Raw genomic sequence first — 19,915 nt, forward strand, 5'->3', positions numbered from 1 at the left:
ATGTTTTTGCATATAATGCCATTCAAGTTGTAATCTGTGAAAACTACCACAAATTCCCTACAAATTAAGTAGAGTGCCTTAGCATTTGCCTTGACAAAAAAGTAGTTATCTGTCCAATTCTCCTTAAACAATCTTCCGTCTTACACATCTTTTTTTTTTTTTTATTGGGGGGGGGGGGGTGTTTTCTGTTGCAATGTGGAAGCCAAGTTAAAAATAAAAAAAATAGATACGGGGACTGGATTTCAAGTACGTATGTGCTGTGTAGGGAAGTAGGGGGGGATTGTGGATGGTGAGCTTTGGGGGAGGTGTAGCCCACCCCAGCAACCCCCCTAGAACCAGCAATGTGGTGTTTACTTGCCTGGTGCTATCAGGAGTCCCTGCATTTGCTGCTGCAATATTGCAAATAGGACAGCCCAGGCATCCCTCCAGATGTACCTGTGCCTGCTGCTGCGGCTGCTATTGCAAACAGAGCATCCCTCCAGACATGAATGGTCCCGGGCTTGTCCATACCAGGTGTCACGGGTGCTTTACTTGCATGGCATCCCTCTAGACGTTCCTAAAGACATGATTGGTTGAGTGTGCTGTGGAGGAACTTGAGTGTTCTTTACAAAGCCCTGACCTCAACCCTACTGAACATAGTAGGGATGAATTGGAAAGTTGACTGTGAGTCAGTTCTTCTCATTCAACATAAGAACCTGACCTCACAAATGCTCTTTTGGCTGAATGAGTGCAAAATTCCAAAGACATGCTCCAAAATCTTGTGGGAACCTTTACAAAATAAATAGAGCAGCTTTTTTTCAACCAGGGTGCCTTGAGGTTTCTTCAGGGGTGCATTAGCAAAATGTCTACAAATTGCCCAAAACTTGTATACAAGCCAGTGGGTGGCACAAGCCTGCCTTTTAGTTACACAAAGCCACAGGTTTTCATTGTGCACCATTATGACCTTCTAACTGCCAGCATCCTGCCAACCAATGACATCATCAGTTGATAAGAAGGATGGTGGTCGCCTGCACAGCATCCTTGTTTGACCCTCCCCTGCCCCTCTCCATCAGTGTTGGGTCACATTAGCTGAGTGATGGAGAAATACGGAGGGAGAAGAGAAACACTGGAATACTAGTCAGTACCAGTGTGCAAAAGTGTATTTTATTTGGAAGAATAAATCGCCTCCAATGTTGGGTGTCCTACATGTGTGGATGTTGCTGCGTTATATAAAACTATTAGAATAGTTTTTTACATTTTAGAATGGGGTGCCTCGGGACTGTCTATAATTTTAAAGTGTGCCTCGGGACTGTCCATATTTTAAAGGGTGCCTTGACTGAAAAAAAGTTGAGAAACCCTGAAATAGAGGCTATAGTAACTGCGGGAAAGTGGGAGGCAACTCCATATTATTGCTCAGGGCTGAGATCAGAGCTCTGTACAGAACACTTGTGTTCCTCCACACCAAACCCACCAAACCAAGTCTTTATGGCTTTATACTCAGGAACATGCTCATGCTAGAACAGAAAAGGCTTCCTCAAATGGATGCCACAACGTATGAAGTACAGAATTTATCTAAAATGTCTTTATTTAGTATTAACCATACAGTGCCTTGAAAAAGTTTTCCTACCCCTTGGAAATGTCCCACATTTTGTCATGTTACAACCAAAAATGTAAATGGATTATATGTGATAGGCCAACACAAAGTGGCACATAATTGTGAAGTGGAAGGAAAATGATAAATGGTTTTTGGAAATTTTTTACAAATATCTGAAAAGTGTGGTGTGAATTTGTATTCAGCCCCCAGAGTCAATACTTTGTAGGACCCCCTTTTGCTGCAATTACAGCGGCAAGTCTTTTGGGGATGTCTCTACCAGCTTTGCACATCTAGAGCGTGAAATTTTGCCCATTCTTCTTTGCAAAATAGCTCAAGCTCTGTCAGATTGGATGGAGAGCATCTGTGAACAACAATTTTCAAGTCTTGCCACAGATTCTCAGTTGGATTTATCTTTCAAACACCTGAATATGCTTTGATCTAAACCATTCCATTGTAGCTCTGGCTGTATGTTTCGGGTCGTTGTCCTGCTGGAAGGTGAACCTCCGCCCCAGTCTCAAGTCTTTGCAAACTGAGGTTTTCTTCTAAGATTGCCCTGTATGTGGCTCCATCCATCTTCCCATCAACTCTGACCAGCATCCCAACAACATGATGCTGCCACCACCATGTTTCACAGTGGGGATGGTGTGTTCAGGGTGATGCGTAGTGTTCGTTTTTCACCACATATAGCATTTTGTTATTGGGACAAAAAGGTAAATTTTGGTCTCCTCTGACCAGAGCACCCTCTTCCACATGTTTGCTGTGTCCCCCACATTGCTTCTCGCAAACTGAAAATGAGACTTCTTATGGTTTTCTTTCAACAATGGCTTTCTTCTTGCCACTCTTCCATAAAGACCAGATTTGTGGAGTGCATGACTAATAGTTGTCCTGTGGACAGATTCTCCCACCTGAGCTGTGCATCTCTGCAGCTCCTCCAGAGTTACCATGGGCCTCTTGGCTGCTTCTCTGATTAATGCTCTCCAAGCCCAGCAGTCAGATTAGGTGGGTGGTCATGTCTTGGTAGGTTTGCAGTTGTGACAAATGCTTTCCATTTTCCGATGATGGATTGACCAGTGCTCCATGACATGTTCAAAGCTTGGGATATTTTTATTTTTTTTTATAACCTAACCCTCCTTTAAACTTCTCCATACCTGTCCTGTCTAGTGAACAAACAGCATCATGAAGGCCAAGGAACACACTAATGTTCTCTAACAAACCTCTGAGACCTTCACAGAACAGCTGTATTTATACTGAGAATAAATTACACACAGGTGGACTCTATTTACTGATTGGGTGACTTCGGAAGGCAATTAGTTCCACTAAATTTTAGTTAGGGGTATCAGAGTAAAGGGAGCTGAATACAAATGCACGCCACACTTTTCAGATATTTATTTGTAAAAACATTTGAAAACCATTTATCATTTTCCTTTCACTTCACATATATGTACCACTTTTGTGTTGGTCCTTATCATAAAATCCATTTACCTTTTTTAGTTGTAACATGACAAAATGTGGAAAATTTCAAGGGGTATGAATACTTTTTCAAGGCACTAAAAACAGCACTGGAAAAACCTGAACTCAATTTGGAGGGAATTGTAACATATAGGAGGGGTCTTCAAAAAGTTTCCGCATTTATTGAGGTGTGTGTGTGTGTGTATATATATATATATATGTGTATATATATATATATATATATATATAATTAGAGTTTTAAAAAGTGTGTAAACTTTTTGAGGAACCCTCGTATATTGGTCACATAGTGTACCTAAAATCACAAACAGCAGCTGTAAGCAAAGTCCATTAGCTCAGTGGTGCTCCGAGGCCCTGAACTATCAAAGATCCCCTTTTCGTACACTAGCCACAGATCTGTTAAGCACATAGCCATTGAATCTCCCATGATGAAAAATGGCAGCAAAAAAAAAGGATTGTACTGAAAAGCCAAGTAACTGTCAGTGTGAAGCCATCATAGGCTGCCAGCCTTCCTACAAGTCCGAATATCACCTTTCTGCCCAGTTTGAGCTTTTTCTGACAGTATGAGATTGGAGCAAACGCAGAGCCCTGACCTCAACCCAAATGAACAGCTGTGGATGAATTGGAATGCCAACTGTGTGCCAGGTCTGATCCCCCAACATCAGTGCCAGGCTTACTAATGCTCTTGTAGCTTAATAGAAGCAAATCCTACCAACAATGTTCCAAGCAAGCTGTTTGCAGGCAATGGATTCTGGTCCAGGCTTATGGGGAAAGCAGTAGGGATTGGAATGGGGTCACTGAACAGTGTAGCTGAGACTGGTTATGTCTGGAAGCTGTCATCTTGTGGCTGGGAGGTGCGATGATGGTGTTCATTACACAGTCTATTATTTAAACGGTGAACTCCAAGCACATAAGAGACACAAATGCAGTTCTGTATTCATTAATACATTATTTAGGGCAGGTTACACTGGGGGAATCGCACAGGAATGTGCTGTACGGTTTTCTGCGATTCCCATGCAGTTCTGTGCGGTGCGATTTCAGGGCAATCATTTTGAATGGGCTGAAATCTCACTGCCCCGCACCATAAGTAGTACATGCACTACCTTTTGGAAACTCACTCCAACTGGCTCGCATGGAACTTCTGTACCATGTGATCCAGTGCGGGGTATCGGGCTGCTTTTGTGACCTGTGTTTGGGGTATCATTCACTTAATATTGACACTCACTGCAGATCATGAAACACACAAGGTGTTCTAGTGTGAACTGGCTTAAGTATCATTGCCTGTATTGCAGAAGCAGCACAAGGAACTGTTCAGGTATGCTGCAGTGCAAGAAGCATGCTGATTGCAGAAGAAAGCAGAGTGACAGATGAGCTCATTAGTCTCCTGCTTCTCCTATTTTCACTATCCAGAGGGAGGGCAGGGGACATGTAAGGGAAAGGACAGCAGAAAAAGATTCAGTCCCTTTCCCTGCTAGGCAAAAAACAAAAATTCCCAGCTCATTTACCAGCCAGCCTGCAACAAACAAAATTGTCCTCACAGCTGACGTTAAAACAAGGGGTTTAGTTTGCACACATTTACAAATATATGTGTAAGGCTGGCCATATATTATACAATTTTCTTGAGAATTTTTCTTTAGATTTACCAAAAACCATATGAGGTCAAACCTAAACAACACTTTCAATTGTATCCAGTTGGACAGGCCCTTGTGCTACATAGTTGAAGGTAATTCTAAAGGAAATTGGACAGAAAATTGTATAATGTATGGCCAGCCTATGGCCTCATGCACACAGGGCATTTTTTGCAGCCACTTTTAGGGGTGTCAGGCAATTTTTTTTTTTTTTTTTACTGCTTCTAAATGGCCCTCCATGTTATCCTATGTGTACATACATGTGTAGCTGTACCGTTTACCAGCAGGAAAATAAAAACCCAGGGCCAGTGCGACCAGGAGCAGGAAAAAATGCTTGAAGCAGCTAAATGCGTCTAAAATGCTAGGTGTGTTTAGTGTTTGAGCGCTCATTCACTTCAATGGCCAGAATAAATGATCACTCCTGCCAATTAAATAAACGCCTAAGCGCTTGACATTTGTAAACGCGTTAGATATTTTTTCAAGCATCAGGCGTTTTTTCTGCAAAGATGCTGCTGCCAGAGATGACAGCTTCTAGGAGAGGTTTTTTAACGTTTTAACATTGGATGCTAAATATGTATTTATTTTTTTTAATGAAAATGATATCTTCCAAATGTTAATTTGACATCACACGTCTTATCACTGCAATAAGCATTTAATAAGTGCTTCTAGTCAAATCTGAATACCTGAGCAAACCAAGATTTATGATTTTCTAGTTTTTATTTGATATAGTTCAGCTTTCATTTGCTATGACATCATCAGTCCCATCTCCTGTACTCTGTGCATTGGAGAAAGGCTGAAGTGTGGGCTGTTGGTTCACTGCCAACTCTCCACTGCCCTCTGGTGGCCATTTAGGAAAACGCTAGTAAAGCTAACTAATACAGTCATTAGAACTTTATTTATCGTGTATAGTCTGTAAAAGCACACACAAAACACCTGTGTGATTAGGCTTTGACCGCAACAGCCATTGGCTCATGCAACATACTAGTTCCAAGGCTGATGGGACAATTAAAGTGGTAGTAAACACATTTTTTTTTTTATACATATATCAAACCGTGGGCAGCACAGTGGCGAAATGGTTAGCACTTCTGTCTGGCAGCACTAGGGTCGTCGGTTCGAATCCCAACCACGGCACCACCTGCCTTGAGTTTGCATGTTCTCCCCGTGTCTGCGTGGGTTTCCTCCCCCTACTCCGGTTTCCTCCCACACTCCAAAGACATGCTGGTAGGTGAATTGGATCCTGTCTACATTGTCCCTAGTATATGTATGTATGAATGTGAGTTAGGGACCTTAGATTGTACGCCCCTTGAGGGTTAGGGACTGATGTGAATGTACAATATATATGTAAAGCGCTGCGTAAATTGACAGTGCTATATAAGTACCTGAAATAAATAATGATAAAAATGCTGCGCTACATATACAAAATTGCACAATACCTATAAAATAGGTGATCAGGTTTTTCTGCGCCTTCGGAATACAGCTGAACCTGAGGCGGTTATCTGGAGGGAGCATCCTTTAGAGTTATCATTCAGCAATTTGATCTTCAGAGTCCATACATTCGGGACCAAACGTGCAGTTAGACCAAAACATTATATAATGTGAGGTCACACTGCTGGAGGTGAGCAGATATATGGTGGAGGATGTTTTACACTGGAATTCTGACAGACGCACGCGGTGGTCGTTATCTCAAGGAGAGGTCACAGGAGAACACATTGCACTTTAATTAATTAATATTTTTTTTTACATATTTTTCTTTGAAGTCACATCATTTTTGTTTTTTGATATCACTGTTCTATGTGTATATATTTTATAGGTATTGTGCAATTTTGTATAACAGTGATATCAAAAAAGAAAAATGTGACTTCAAAGAAATATATGTCCAAAAAAAAATTTAATTAATGAAAGTGCAATCAATTGTGTTCTCCTGTGACCCCTCCTTGAGATAACGACCACCGCGTGCGTCTGTCAGAATTCCAGTGCAAAACATCCTCCACCATATATCTGCTCACCTCCAGCAGTGTGACCTCACATTATACAATGTTTTGGTCTAACTGCACTTTTGGTCCCGAATGTATGGACTCTGAAGATCAAATTACTGAATAACTCTATAGGATGCTCCTGCCAGATAACCGCCTCAGGCTCAGCCGTATTCTGAAGGCACAGAGAAACCCGCTCCCCTATTTTATAGGTATTGTGCATTATTGTATATGTAGCACAGCATTTTTTCCATTGATATTCATTATTTAGCCCACTGAGACATGGGTTAGATGCACTAGCGGCTACAGTATTCAAATTATACTTATTTATATTTTGTATTCACCATAGTAAGCACTTTAGTTTATTCACATTTACATTTTTTTTTATACTTTTACTTACAGGTAAGCTTATAATAAAGTTTAGCTGTAGGTAAAATGAATATCTCCTGCCCCTAGGTTCATATATGTGCGGGTGGTGCCCCTGCGGATCCACATTAAAACCCGTGCAGCCACACCACCCGCACAGAGAAATGCGGACCCGCGGGTGGGTGCCATTAGTTCTAATGGCACGCTGGCCGCACTGGAAAACGCAACCGTACTGGGAACCGAGGTTACCGTGCGGCCTGCATTTTCCAAAGAAGTGCAGGGACTTCTTCCCTGCGTGACGGGGGAGTCCATTCAAATGAATGGGCTCTCGTGCCCATGCAAAACGTGGCCTGCACGGCCGCATATATGTGAACCGGGGGTCAATGTGTACCATTCAGGAGCTATTCGCTCTTTTTGAGAGCCGGTGCATGTGCTCTGAAGGAACGGCATACCTGTGCTGTGGCCTGGGACACTTACGTGCCGTCACTGGCTGAGTGACGTCATCACAGCTCATCTAGTGCGAAGGCTGGAGCTCATGAACCCATAAGGAAGACCAGGTGAAGATGGAAGCCACTGGAGGGCTTCGTTTTAAGGTAAGTCCTTCCTAATGTGCTAGTTATTCGATGCATACTAGCACATTATGGTATTACCTTGCAGGGGATTTTTTTTAATTATTGTTTTTTAAGCTATGGTTTACTGCCACTTTAATAGGTTTTTTATTTTAATAAATAGTAAACAGAGAATAGCTTAAAATACAGTAGCTGCTTCCACCATCGCCTAATCGTGTGTGTTTCTGGCTGAGTCTTTTTAAAATATTGTGCTTGAAATATTCCAAAAAATTTTGTTACATCATAATCCAAACTCTACATACAGTATTATTATTATACAGGATTTATATAGCGCCAACAGTTTGCTCAGCGCTTTACAATATAACAGGAGACAATACAGCAACAATACAGTTCAATACAAGAGGGTTAGGAGGATCCTGATCCTTGGAGCTTACAATCTAAGAGAAGACCTTTTCCTTCCATCTGCCCACAAAACTGCATTAAAATGGTAAGTCTTGTAGCCCTGGATGGGTGAGGGTTGAAATTCTTCCTTTTTAGATTGTATCTCATTTGTTTGGATACGGGGTTTTTTTTTTTTATGTGGGGTTGGTGTTGTAAAAAGACTCCCAGGCTCCTGTATTCCTGATGGTGGTGAAGGTTTCGTTTATCAGTATGATAGTCATTGGTGCTGTGTTGCAATAACATTCAGGTAATTCATTTGCCGGTCTTTATAGATTTCAAGAAGGAAGCAAGGTCTAGCCAATGGGTTTTGGAGGATGTGAACTTCCTTTCTTTCTTTTAGTGTTTAACATAAAAAGACAGTAAAAGAACAGAGAATAGAACATAAATGTTCATATGCTAAAAAATAAAATATTCAATATATGCAGCTGCAAAATTCATCAAATAAAAACTGCTGTTTGTATTTGAGAGGTGTCATAGATTAATCACTAGAACATTATAACTAGTCACTTAAAATGGCATTATTGACAAAAAAAACCCCAAAAAACAATCAAACACTGCCAATCTTTCCTTTGTGTGTATCGCTCAATATTTACATGGTCCCCTATTTTTTTATGAATTGTATATCATAATAGGTGAATTACTTTGGCTCCTGTAATCTGCAACCCAAAAACAGTGTTACCAATAATGAGGGGCCATGCACAGGGGCGGACTGACAACTCATGGGGCCCCCGGGCAATAGGGGATCATGGGGCCCGTGTCCTTGCCCAAACTCAAAAAAGCCTATAAAAAAGGTACCGGGGCATCTCATGGGGTCCCATACTAAGCCCGGGCCCTCAGGCAGTGCCCGAGTTTCCAAATGGTCAGTCCACCCCTGGCCATGCATCATGCTCGAATTTACAGATCAACTGTTAGTAATAAATCCGAACCCAAAACTGTACAATATTGCAGCTTGCTAGTTATTAGATGTGGTGGCTGCATTAGTTTTATTTTCTTAGGCTTTTTCCCCCTCTATTTTTACCTTGTGCTCTGGCCAGCAACACACCTTCTGCAATAAGGTGCCTCCACTCTGGCTGAAGGAGCACAGGGACAGCATTGTCAGTTTGGGGGAAGGTGAATGTCGGATGTACTAGCAGATCTGGATACACTAACAAACTGAAGCCAAACTCCAGCTCACACTTTGTAAGTAGTTAAAGCAGTTTTTTTTTTCCTTTTGGGATAAAGGTTTTATATAAAAAGCTGTAAGAACCCCTGTCAGTGGTAAATTGTTTATCTCATCCATGTAACTGTTGCATCTGCAGGAGAGCTTGTTCTTTTGAAAAAAAAAAACGGACTTACTTGTTGGATCACCAGGTGAAAATAGAAGAAAGAAAACCTAAAAAGGAAATGAATGCAGTCACCACATCTATGAATTGGTAGGCTGCAATATAATAAATGTCTGCTTTTGGGTTTAATGCCACTTTAATTTCACTTGTCAATATCTCTCAGATCTCTTTTTCTCAGTTCAATTGTATTATGTGGTCCTACTTTTCCCCTCTTATTCTGAAGATTACTTAATAGATCTGTATTTTCTACCACCAAATGCCTTGTTCTCTTCTCTCCTCTGCTCCAGTCCAGTTTGTTTCTCCCCCATCCTTTTTCTTCCCTCGGCCACATATCACTTTCCAGCTGTCATTTCTTTTTCAGGAACATTTTTTTTTTTTTGCATTACGAGAGTCCTATAAAAAGCAGCTTAGTAACCATAACTGTGTTCTATGAAGAGTGACACACAAATAATAGACAAAATTATGTTTATTGTGAACAAACAATAGAAAAATACAGACATTTTCCTCATTAAGAAACATCAGATTTTGATATAAACTATTTCAAATCTTCTACAATGTTCTGAACTATTTTTTTGGCAATATTTCCTCAGATAAAAGCTATTCAGACATTCTCTGAGCCTGCACAGTGGTTCTTACTGCTTGTGATACATTGTATAAGCTGCATTCAGTTTCTAGATAAAGGGAGCTGAAACAGGGACACAACATCTACTGCCATTCATTTCTACCTGTTGTCTCTATGAATGCCATTCTCTTCACTTGGCGCAATGGGAGATCCTCCTATAAAGTCATCAAAAAGGTGAGAAAAATAAAGTTGATAGGTGGCCGTCGACATCTTGTCCCTGTACAGGTTTATTGGCTGCTACTATTCACATGCTGCTGTCAATCCCAGTGGCAGGAATCCGTAGATTCCTGCCACTGGGATTTGCAGCGTGCCAAAATGCCTGTGTGAAAGGGGCTTTATAGCATCCCTCAGCTATTGTTTGGAAATGTTAAACATGGATCTAATGGGGAGTGCTGCCTGCACCGCCTTGTAAACTGCTCCTAATTAACAAAGGAGATGCAAGCTGCTGTGTGATTTTTCTATGCTGTGTCTGTGCCAAACATGGCATAGAGAGCAGGAGGGCTGCTTGAAACAGATTAATCTGCTCTGGTAATCTGGTGCATGCCACTTGCGGCAATTTCCTGCACCATTATCCTGCATGAAATAGATAGATATATATATACACACTGTAAATAATATATGTATATACACACACACAGTGCTCAGCATAAATGAGTACACCCCAACAGATTCATCAGCAAACATTTACTTTACTTTCCTTTCAGAATCAATATTTTCTATGGGACACTATACTACAAAAGGCCATTGATTGCAAACTAGATTTGTTAATTTGCACACACAAAAACGTTTTTTTCCTTACAAATTCATTCAAGACCATATTGCAAAAATGAGTCCACCCCAATGGAAGTCTTAGAAGCAAAGCTAAATTTTAGACAACAAAATCCTAATTAACAAGAATTCAACTACAGGTGAGTCTAATTATTCATTAAACAGGTGTCCAGCAGACAGTTGATTATACAGTTGTGTCCAAAATTATTCAACCCCCACTGAAATTGAGTGTTTTGGCCAGTTTGACATTGCTTTTGATCATTCAGTCATCTTGCTTACATTTACATTAAAGAGGCACTTGTAGGTCAGACAAATATAACATAACAGTTATAATGAAATAACCACAAATGTCTTTTCTGTGCTCACAGCATTATCAGTTTTATTCAACCCCCAAGTGACATTCAATCTTAGTACTTAGTACAGCATCCTTTTACAGTTATAACAGCTTTTAAACGTGAAGCATAGCTTGACACAAGTGTCTTGCAGCGATCTACGGGTATCTTCGCCCATTCTTCATGGGCAAAGGCCTCCAGTTCAGTCACATTCTTAGGCTTGCGCACTGCAACTGCTTTCTTTAAGTCCCACCAGAGGTTCTCAATCGGATTTAAGTCTGGTGACTGCGATGGCCACTCCAAAATGTTCCAGCCTTTCCTCTGCAACCATGCTCTAGTGGACTTGGAGGTATGCTTGGGATCATTGTCCTGTTGAAAGGTCCAACGTCTCCCAAGCCTCAGGTGTGTGACGGACTGCATCACGTTTCCATCCAATATCTCCTGGTACTGAAGAGAATTCATGGTACCTTGCACACGCTGAAGCTTCCCTGTACCTGCAGAAGCAAAACAGCCCCAAAGCATGATTGACCCTCCACCATGCTTCACAGTAGGCAAGGTGTTCTTTTCATCATAGGCCTTGTTCTTCCTCCTCCAAACATAGCGTTGATCCATGGGCCCAAACAGTTCTAATTTTGTTTCATCAGTCCACAGAACACTATCCCACAACTTTTGTGGTTTGTCCACATGGCTTTTGGCATACTGCAGTCGACTCTTCTTATTCTTTGGAGACAGCAAGGGGGTACGCCTGGGAGTTCTGGCACGGAGGCCTTCATTACGCAGTGTGCGTCTTATTGTCTGGGCTGAAACTTCTGTACCCACATCTGACAAATCTTTTCTCAGTTCCTCAGCAGTCACACGGGGACTTCTCTCCACTCTACGCTTCAGGTAGCGCACAGCAGTCGAAGTCAGCATCTTCTTTCTGCCACGACCAGGTAGCGTTTCAACAGTGCCCTTTGCCTTGAATTTGCGAATGATGCTTCCTAAGGTGTCTCTTGGTATGTTTAACATCTTTGCAATCTTCTTATAGCCATTGCCCTTCCTGTGAAGAGAAATCACCTCTTCTCTTGTCTTCCTGGACCATTCTCTTGCCTTCACCATGTTTGTAACCACACCAGTAAATGTCTAGAAGGAGCTGAGTATCACAGTCATTTTAAAGCTGCCTAATTGGTGCTTATTATGCTTGATTGCTGCTCGGTGACATCCACAGGTGTTTTCAATACCTGATGGAAAGCACCTGTATGAACCTCTGTTCTTCAGAGTGGTAGTCTTTAAGGGGTTGAATAATTGTGGCAATGAAGAAACCACATAAGAACCATTTACTACTGTATTACATAAACAATTGATGTCATTTTAGTTGCATTTGGGTAGTTACAACGTCCTTGTAGGATTTGATTCTGAATACAATTCCAAATGTACACTATAGTCCCTAAACCCCTTTACAGCATTGGGGGTTGAATAATTTTGGACACAACTGTAAAAGGGTGTTACTTAACAAAGAAAACCCCTCCCCATTTCATGCAGTCAGCAATGTCACCACATGGAAGAGAAATGTCACAAGGCCTGAGAAAGAAAATAATTTCTTTGCACAAGAAAGGTGAAGGCTACAAGATCGGCAAAGGTTTATTAACTGTCAGAATACTGTAGCAAAAGTGCTGAAAAAATTTAACAAAGATGGAACTGCAACCAATTCACAGAGACGTCCAGGCCATCCACGGATGTTAACACCTCAAAAGGAGCATCCTCTGATGAGAAGGGTTGAAGAAAATCGCCATGCAAGTTCACTGCAGTTAGCTAAAGAAGTAAACTGGAGTGATTGTTTCCTTTGACACAATACGGCATACACTGCAGAGGAATGGCATTCATGGGTGTCGTCCATGAAGGAAGCCTCTCCTAAAGCCCATGCACAAAAAAGCCCCCTTAGAATTTGACAGGGCCCATGCTAAAAAAAGAAGACTACTGGGACTCTGGAGTGATGACACCAAGATAAATGTTTTCGAAACTGATGGCTTCAAAACTGTATGGTGTCGCAAAGGTGAGGAGTACCCAAAAAAAATGCTTGGTGACTACTGTGAAACATGATGGTGTTAGTGTCCTATTGTGGGGCTGCATGAGTGCTGCTGGTGTTAGGGAGCTGCACTTCATTGATGGTATCATGAATTCACAGATGTACTGCTCTATATTGAAAGAGAGGAAGCTATCATCACTCCATGATTCAGTGGCCAAGTATGTCTCCTGATCTGAACCCAATCGAACACCTATAGGGAATTCTGAAGAGACAAGTTGAGCATCACTCTCCATCCAGCATCCAGGCTCTAAAAAAGAGGTCGTTCTTGAAGAATGGAAAAAGATTGATGTTGCAATATGTCGCCAACTTGTTCATTTCATGCCTAGAAGACTTGGTGCTGTCCTTACAAATCATGGAGGTCATACAAAATACTAGATGGAGTTGTTTTTGTTGTGGGGTGTATTCATTTTTGCATCAACTAATTTTAGTAAAACTGAAGATGTTGTAATCGAAGGTATAATCCGATCCATTATGCTCAATCCGCAGATCCAATCTATTTTGCGGGGATCGTTGGCTTGCTTTAAAAAACTTTACTTTTCGTGGAGCTCGTGGAGAGGGTCCAGTGTCACCCAGTGCAATAGGTGTCACCCGGTGTGGCGCACATCCTCCACACCTGCCTAGGTACGCCACTGCCTGTGAGCCTGTGATTAGACCTGAGACACAAGAACCGGTGATGACCAGGGCACCACTAATGCAGAAAGAAGGAAAGGTGTAAAGCTTAGTTTTATTGGACTCAAACCCCTTATGGTCAGCTTCACTTCCTCTCCAACCTCATTGTATCACGTCTGATATAATGATCATACAATGAACACCATTAAGCTGAGCTGTACTTAACCATCACCTGCCACATCAGGACTATAGTCATTAATGAGATCGAAGGCTATAAATCAATTTGCAACGATAAATTGTTAGACTAATGAGCACTTTCTGCGTCATGTCCGGCGTAATTAGAAGCACAGCATTTATTTGTTACAGTGCAATCCATCAGATGCTGACAGATAAATGGGCTGTCTACTACATGCTGAGACAGATACTACATTCACCATCACATCAGAGCAGGTATTGTTCCTGAAATCAATCGATCCCAAACTCTCTGGTCTGGTCATACGGGCTTGTGGTAGCACTAGGAAGCTTCCACCAGTGTGTGGTTTCAGTTCTATGACATGATTCTATAGGTGTCCATCTGCCATCAGGACCTTCATATGTACAATGCTCCCATGTTAACAAATAAAAATCTACTAAGCTCAGACTTTATAGCAATGTCCCGTCAAAGGAAACCATCCCATAGAGGCTCCAGCTGGCCATACACAGATATTTTTTTTTTCATTTCTTATACAGCGCTACTGGACAATTCTCCTACTGAAGCTATTCAGAACTCCCAAACAGCAGCTGCACCTGATTGGATGTAGCCGCTGTTTGGTCGTCAATCTTCTGGCTCCTTCTATTTTTCAAACAAAGTATGTTGGATAGGAGAGCCACCCATGTAGCAAATTTGATTCAGCTCATCAAGTACTGGATAAAATTCACAGTACTTGTGGCCAGCTTTCTTGTTGTCGATCTCCTCCTAAGAATATACACAGCCTGGCTGTCTCTGATTTCAATATTTTGAGTCACTGACCTGGAACAAGCATGCAGATTAGAGTTCTAACTTCCGACCTGCAAATGTGTTCCATGGATGGTCTGAAAAATTATGAGAGCCAGTGGATCAATAGGGCACCCAGGTAATAGACATCTTCAAACAGCAGCATCCATTATATTCTCTCAATATAGGTTCCTTTTAAGTTTTTTTTTTTTTTATAGCCAGGAAACTACTAGTTTTTAAAAAGGGAGCAACAGCAGATTCCAAAGTTCCTCAATACCCCTTACCCTAAAGTGAATCCACAACCAGAATTACAAGGAATTACCAGGATAAAATTGCAGAAGAGGCCATTCCAAGAAAGAAAGTGCAGACTACAGGGCTGTCCTTCTAGGTGAGGCACTGCCCCAGAACAAGCATGTGCATAACACAGGTGAGGGCAGTCATTACAGATGCTGGATTAGGAACATTAGGAGTATAATGGGGTGCAGATAAGGATAACATCCCTTTAAGTTATTTTCTTTGTAAATCTATTGTAAACAGATGGGACGGATCACTGTCTGTTGTCCAAATCCCAGCACTGTGGCAGTGGGAAGATTCTGCTGCCTGCTCCAGCCTGTGTCTTTATTGTAGATCTGGGGTGTCAAACTGGTGGCCCTCCAGCTGTTGCAAAACTACAAGTCCCATCATGCCTCTACCTTTGGGAGTCGTCCTTGTAACTGTCAATCTTGCAATGCCTCATGGGACTGGTAGTTTGCCAACAGCTGGAGGGCCGCCAGTTTGACATCCGTGTTGTAGATGAATAAAGAGGACCTCTGGGGGTGATCTGATGTGACAGCAGCTCTAGGCATGCCACAGCAGAAACACTTGGAGTGCCACAAATCCAACCCTGACTACCTCACTTAGAAATAGGCTCTCTTATTAAAAACACGTACAGAGAGAATTGTGTAGACTGCCATTACTCACCTCCTCCTGAAAATGCTAGTCGCCTGGTTGCTTTTGGCTTCAGTACTTTTTGGGTTAGTAACCCAGACTAAGTATGCAGAAAGTGAAGTCAAATCTCCTGTTCTGCACATTTGTCATAGGCCAGTGACTCAAATTATTGAAGCCGTTGGATCAGCATGGCAGTAAGTATTTAAGCAGGAAAGGTCAGCAACGGTATACAGTATATTCCACCCATATTCTTGTCAGACTAGGTTTCCTGCAATGCAATATATACAGTTGTGCTCAAAAGTTTACATGTCTTTTTCCAAAGCAGCCTGTATTTTTCTTGTGGTTACCTATGGGTTTCCCTTTGTATCCCGAACAATTCTTCTGTCAGTTGTGGCTGCAATCTTTCTTGGTCTACCTGACCTTGGCTTGTTTTCAAGAGATCCCCAAACTTTCCACTTCTTAATAGGTGATTTCACAGTACTGATTGGTATATTCAAGGCTTTGAACATCTTTTTATGTCATTTTCCATCTTTATAAAGTTCCATTACCTTGTTACGCAGGACTTTTGACAGTTCTTTTCTGATCCCCACGGCTCAGTATCTAGTCTAGTCAGTGCTTCCACCTAAGAGCTAACAAACTCATTGACTATTTATACACTGACACTAACTGCAATTTAAAAAGCCACAGATGTGGGACATTAACCTCTAATTGGCATTTTAACCCGTGTGTGTCACCTTGTGTGTCTGTACCAAGGCCAAACATTCCAGGGGAGGGAAACTTTTCATCATGGCCATTTGGGTGATTTCTGTTATCATTATGATTTAAAAAGGAGCCAAACAACTATTTGGTAATAAATATCTTCATATGATCATCATCCTTCAATAAAAGAGCATTTTTTGGCATGATCAGTCATATTTTCAATATCAATGCCAAAATTTCACAATTTCTGCAAGGGTATGTAAACTTTTGAGCACAACTGTAAATATGCAGCTCATATATACCACAAATATATATTATGCGTATTTGTACATATATATTCACCTAAGTTCTTCTTACAGCACAGTAAAACAAAAAATGAAACATGGACACTCTTACGAAGAAGAAGATATTCCAGCCCTGAGTTAAATCTTTGTTCTGTTAAGGAGCTATGGGCACTGGTGCCATCAGATGTGTTCAGGTGTGTGCGGTGTGTATTAGATGTGCTGGGCCCTGGGAATCCTCCTTCTACCTGCAGTGTTCTGTAGTGATGTAGTGGCCAGTGGGAGGAAACACAGTGGCCAGCGGGGGACACATTATCAGACACACTGAAAGCAGTAGTCCCCATAGCGCCATAGGAGAAGAAAGGTTTAACTCATTGTCCACCCTAAACATAAGCCCTTGTTTTTACAGGGTGCTCTTGTTTTTGCTTTAAACACACTGACAGTCATAAATGTCACAGAAGTATTTAAAGCCCAAGCCCAGGCAAAACAAAAATATCTTCTCATGCGGTGGGGCTGTGCCTGCACTGCACGGGTCAACTGCTCATTTTGTCTAGGGGTGAGCAAAAAGCTTATACTCCCCCAGTCCTTCGATCCTCTGGAACACAACACTCCCCCATGGTCTAGTGGTGGACTGTTCCTGGTCTATGGAGCCTGCCCTGGGAGTGATGATGTCAGGACTAGTCCACAACTCAAGACCACTGGAGCACGGGGGTGCCAGACCAGTTATGTGCTGGTAGGATCGGAGGATTGTGTAAGTATATCTCGCCTCTCCAATCCCCTAGAAAAAAAATGAGCAGTCAACCTTGCAGTGCAAGCACAGCCCCAATGCATGGGGAATAAAATGTTGCCTGGAGCTGAGCTTTTAACCATCTTCTACCACAGGGGTGTCAAACTCCATTTCATCACGGGCCGTATCAGCATTATGGTTGCCCTCAAAGGGATGGTTGTATCAGTAAGACTAGCTGTCCAAAGCACCCCCCCATCCTTACATCAGATGTCAAGAATCCCACTCCCTCCCTAACATAATTGTGTACCCCCTTTGGGGGCAGAGATGGAAAGCAGAAAGTGCAGGGTCTGGAGGAGGACCAGAGGAGGAGTGGAGTCAGTTACCAGAGTCTGCTGAATGCTGAGACCAGGGGAGGCAGAGATGAGGGGGTGTTGCAGCTGCACTGGGAGGTGCAGGACTTGACAGAGGAGTTCTATTCTCCTCTCTGCTGCCGATTGCCGAGACAAGGTGGGGGTGGAGACAAGGGTGTACCTGCAGGAGAGGTGCAAGGGCCACGTGAAATGGCCTGGAGGGCCGGATTCAGCCCGTGGGCCTTGTGTTTGACACCTGTGATCTACCAATCCTCCCCCAACTTAGGAAGGACAGTCTCACCCCCTCTAGTGGCTGATCTCCTAACTGACACATGGGTCTGTAATCATTGAGACTTGAGCAGTTGCATTTCTATTGTTTATCAATGAACATCTCTCTCTCCAATTAATTTAATCACTTTTTTTGTGCAATACAATATGCAGCTTTGACCACAGTGCATTCATTATTCTGTTTTTCTCATAACATTGATTATCACCCTCAAATTCATATACAAAATTGTCTGAAGGAAGACCCATTCTTATGTCTCAGAATAACCAATGACTCTCCACTACATACTTCCAGGCTTAGGGTTGTATGGGAGAATGAATGGCAGAATCGAATATTTTCTATAGGGAACACAAACTGTTCTTTCTTCAGGTATCTTTATATGCAATGGTCATGGTTATGGCTAAGGCCTGCATAGGCTCAAACACGTCAACGCGTTTCGTCCTGGAATTTTACCCCTACATCATATTTTTAATACAGAAGATTGGATTGTACCTTTCCGAGTTGCCGGGTCTTGTGCTTACTTATTCATTTTTACATGCAAGGCCTCTATGGCAGCTCCTATAGTTATCTTTACACCTACAGTGCTGATCTTGTTATTTGGACAGTAGACATTTAATGTGCTGAACTAATATGGAATGAATTCATTTGGAAGGTTGAAATGATGTTGCTGAGGTATGAGGCGCTCTATTAATTACTGGTCCAGCTTACAAAATGGCTGCTGAGCCATCATAGACTGAAGCAGCCACCGTACAAGCTTGGCTGCCATGCACTTTACCAGAATCACCTTTCATAAAATAATTTACGTGATCTTGTCTGGGACCCTCAGATTAGCCTTTCTTGGTGTCCCCGACCTGTGCCCACTCCTCAGTTTATGATAAATAAATACTACGAGGGATATTCCCGGGGATGTTTGTCAGCATCCATTGTGAGGAGTAGTTTTGGCTTGCAGCAGAGCGTCCTGAATCCTGAAATGTGTGCGAGACTCCATAGAATAATTCTTGTAGTTGTGTCTGAAAGAGAAATTTTATAATTGTCAGGAGTTTAGCACAAATAAGCCTGACAAGAGAATTGATTTCTGGATAAATGCCATTTTACATAGCAGGCCTGTAATTACACTGAATGTCCCACCAACCAGCTGTTTAAAGCATTACACAGCCTTCGATGACACAGAACACACAGCAATACTGTTTCAGCACAAAGAGAACAGTTCTGATGTGTAAAGTGCCATAAAAGTCATATCACTAGAATACTAAGTCCAGGCAATGTGCTCTATACAATGCATACCATTGCTGTCACCTGCTACTGCCAGTAGTGGGTACCACCATGTACAGTTCAGGGATCGATCATTGAAATTGCAGCTTCTGATCTGAGTAAAGCGAATCCTTAACCACTTAAGCTCTGGAAGGTTTTACCCCCTTAACCAGGCTATTTTCTTTGCTGTACTTCAATACACTACTTGGTAATTGCATGGTCATGCCACGCTGTACCCAAACTAAATTTATGCAATTGTTTCACACAAATTGAGCTTTTTTTTGGTGGTATTTGATCACCACTGGGTTAAAAATAAAAACAGTATTTTTTACTTTCTGCTATAAATCATGTACAACAAAAAAAAACAAAAACACATTTTTTCATTCATTTTGGCCAAAATGTATTGTAGTACATGTCTATAATAAAAAAAATTCCCAATAAGTGTATATTGATTAGTTTTCACAAAAGTTATAGTGCCTACAAACTATGGTATATATACTGGAATTTTTTGTTATACTACTAATGGTGGCAAACAGCAACTTATAATGGGACTGCAGCAGGCAATCTGACACTAACTGTCACTGACATCACCAGTGAAATGAATACAGTGATCAGTGATATTCTTATTATTATTATTATTATACAGGATTTATATAGCGCAGTTTGCTCAGCGCTTTACAATATAA

The 19,915-nt window shown here is 41.7% G+C and overlaps 1 protein-coding gene across 4 annotated transcripts in view; it reads right to left on the minus strand.

Annotated features, from left to right (window-relative positions):
- Positions 1 to 9,787: 9,787 nt before the first annotated feature.
- TTC39A (tetratricopeptide repeat domain 39A) overlaps positions 9,788 to 19,915 on the minus strand; it is a 115,257-nt gene continuing 105,129 nt past the window's right edge. For all 4 annotated transcript variants that reach the window (XM_089684462.1, XM_089684461.1, XM_089684463.1 and 1 more), the window contains one exon: positions 9,788 to 18,988. In XM_089684462.1, coding sequence (XP_089540588.1) covers positions 18,892 to 18,988 — 97 coding nt within the window. In that variant the 3' untranslated portion in view covers positions 9,788 to 18,891. The remainder of the gene's footprint in view (positions 18,989 to 19,915) is intronic.

This window comes from Staurois parvus, unplaced genomic scaffold, assembly GCF_062004578.1.
Source record: "Staurois parvus isolate SC_StPar_1 unplaced genomic scaffold, SC_StPar_1.0 ptg000347l, whole genome shotgun sequence".
In the NCBI taxonomy this organism is placed as follows: domain Eukaryota; kingdom Metazoa; phylum Chordata; class Amphibia; order Anura; family Ranidae; genus Staurois; species Staurois parvus.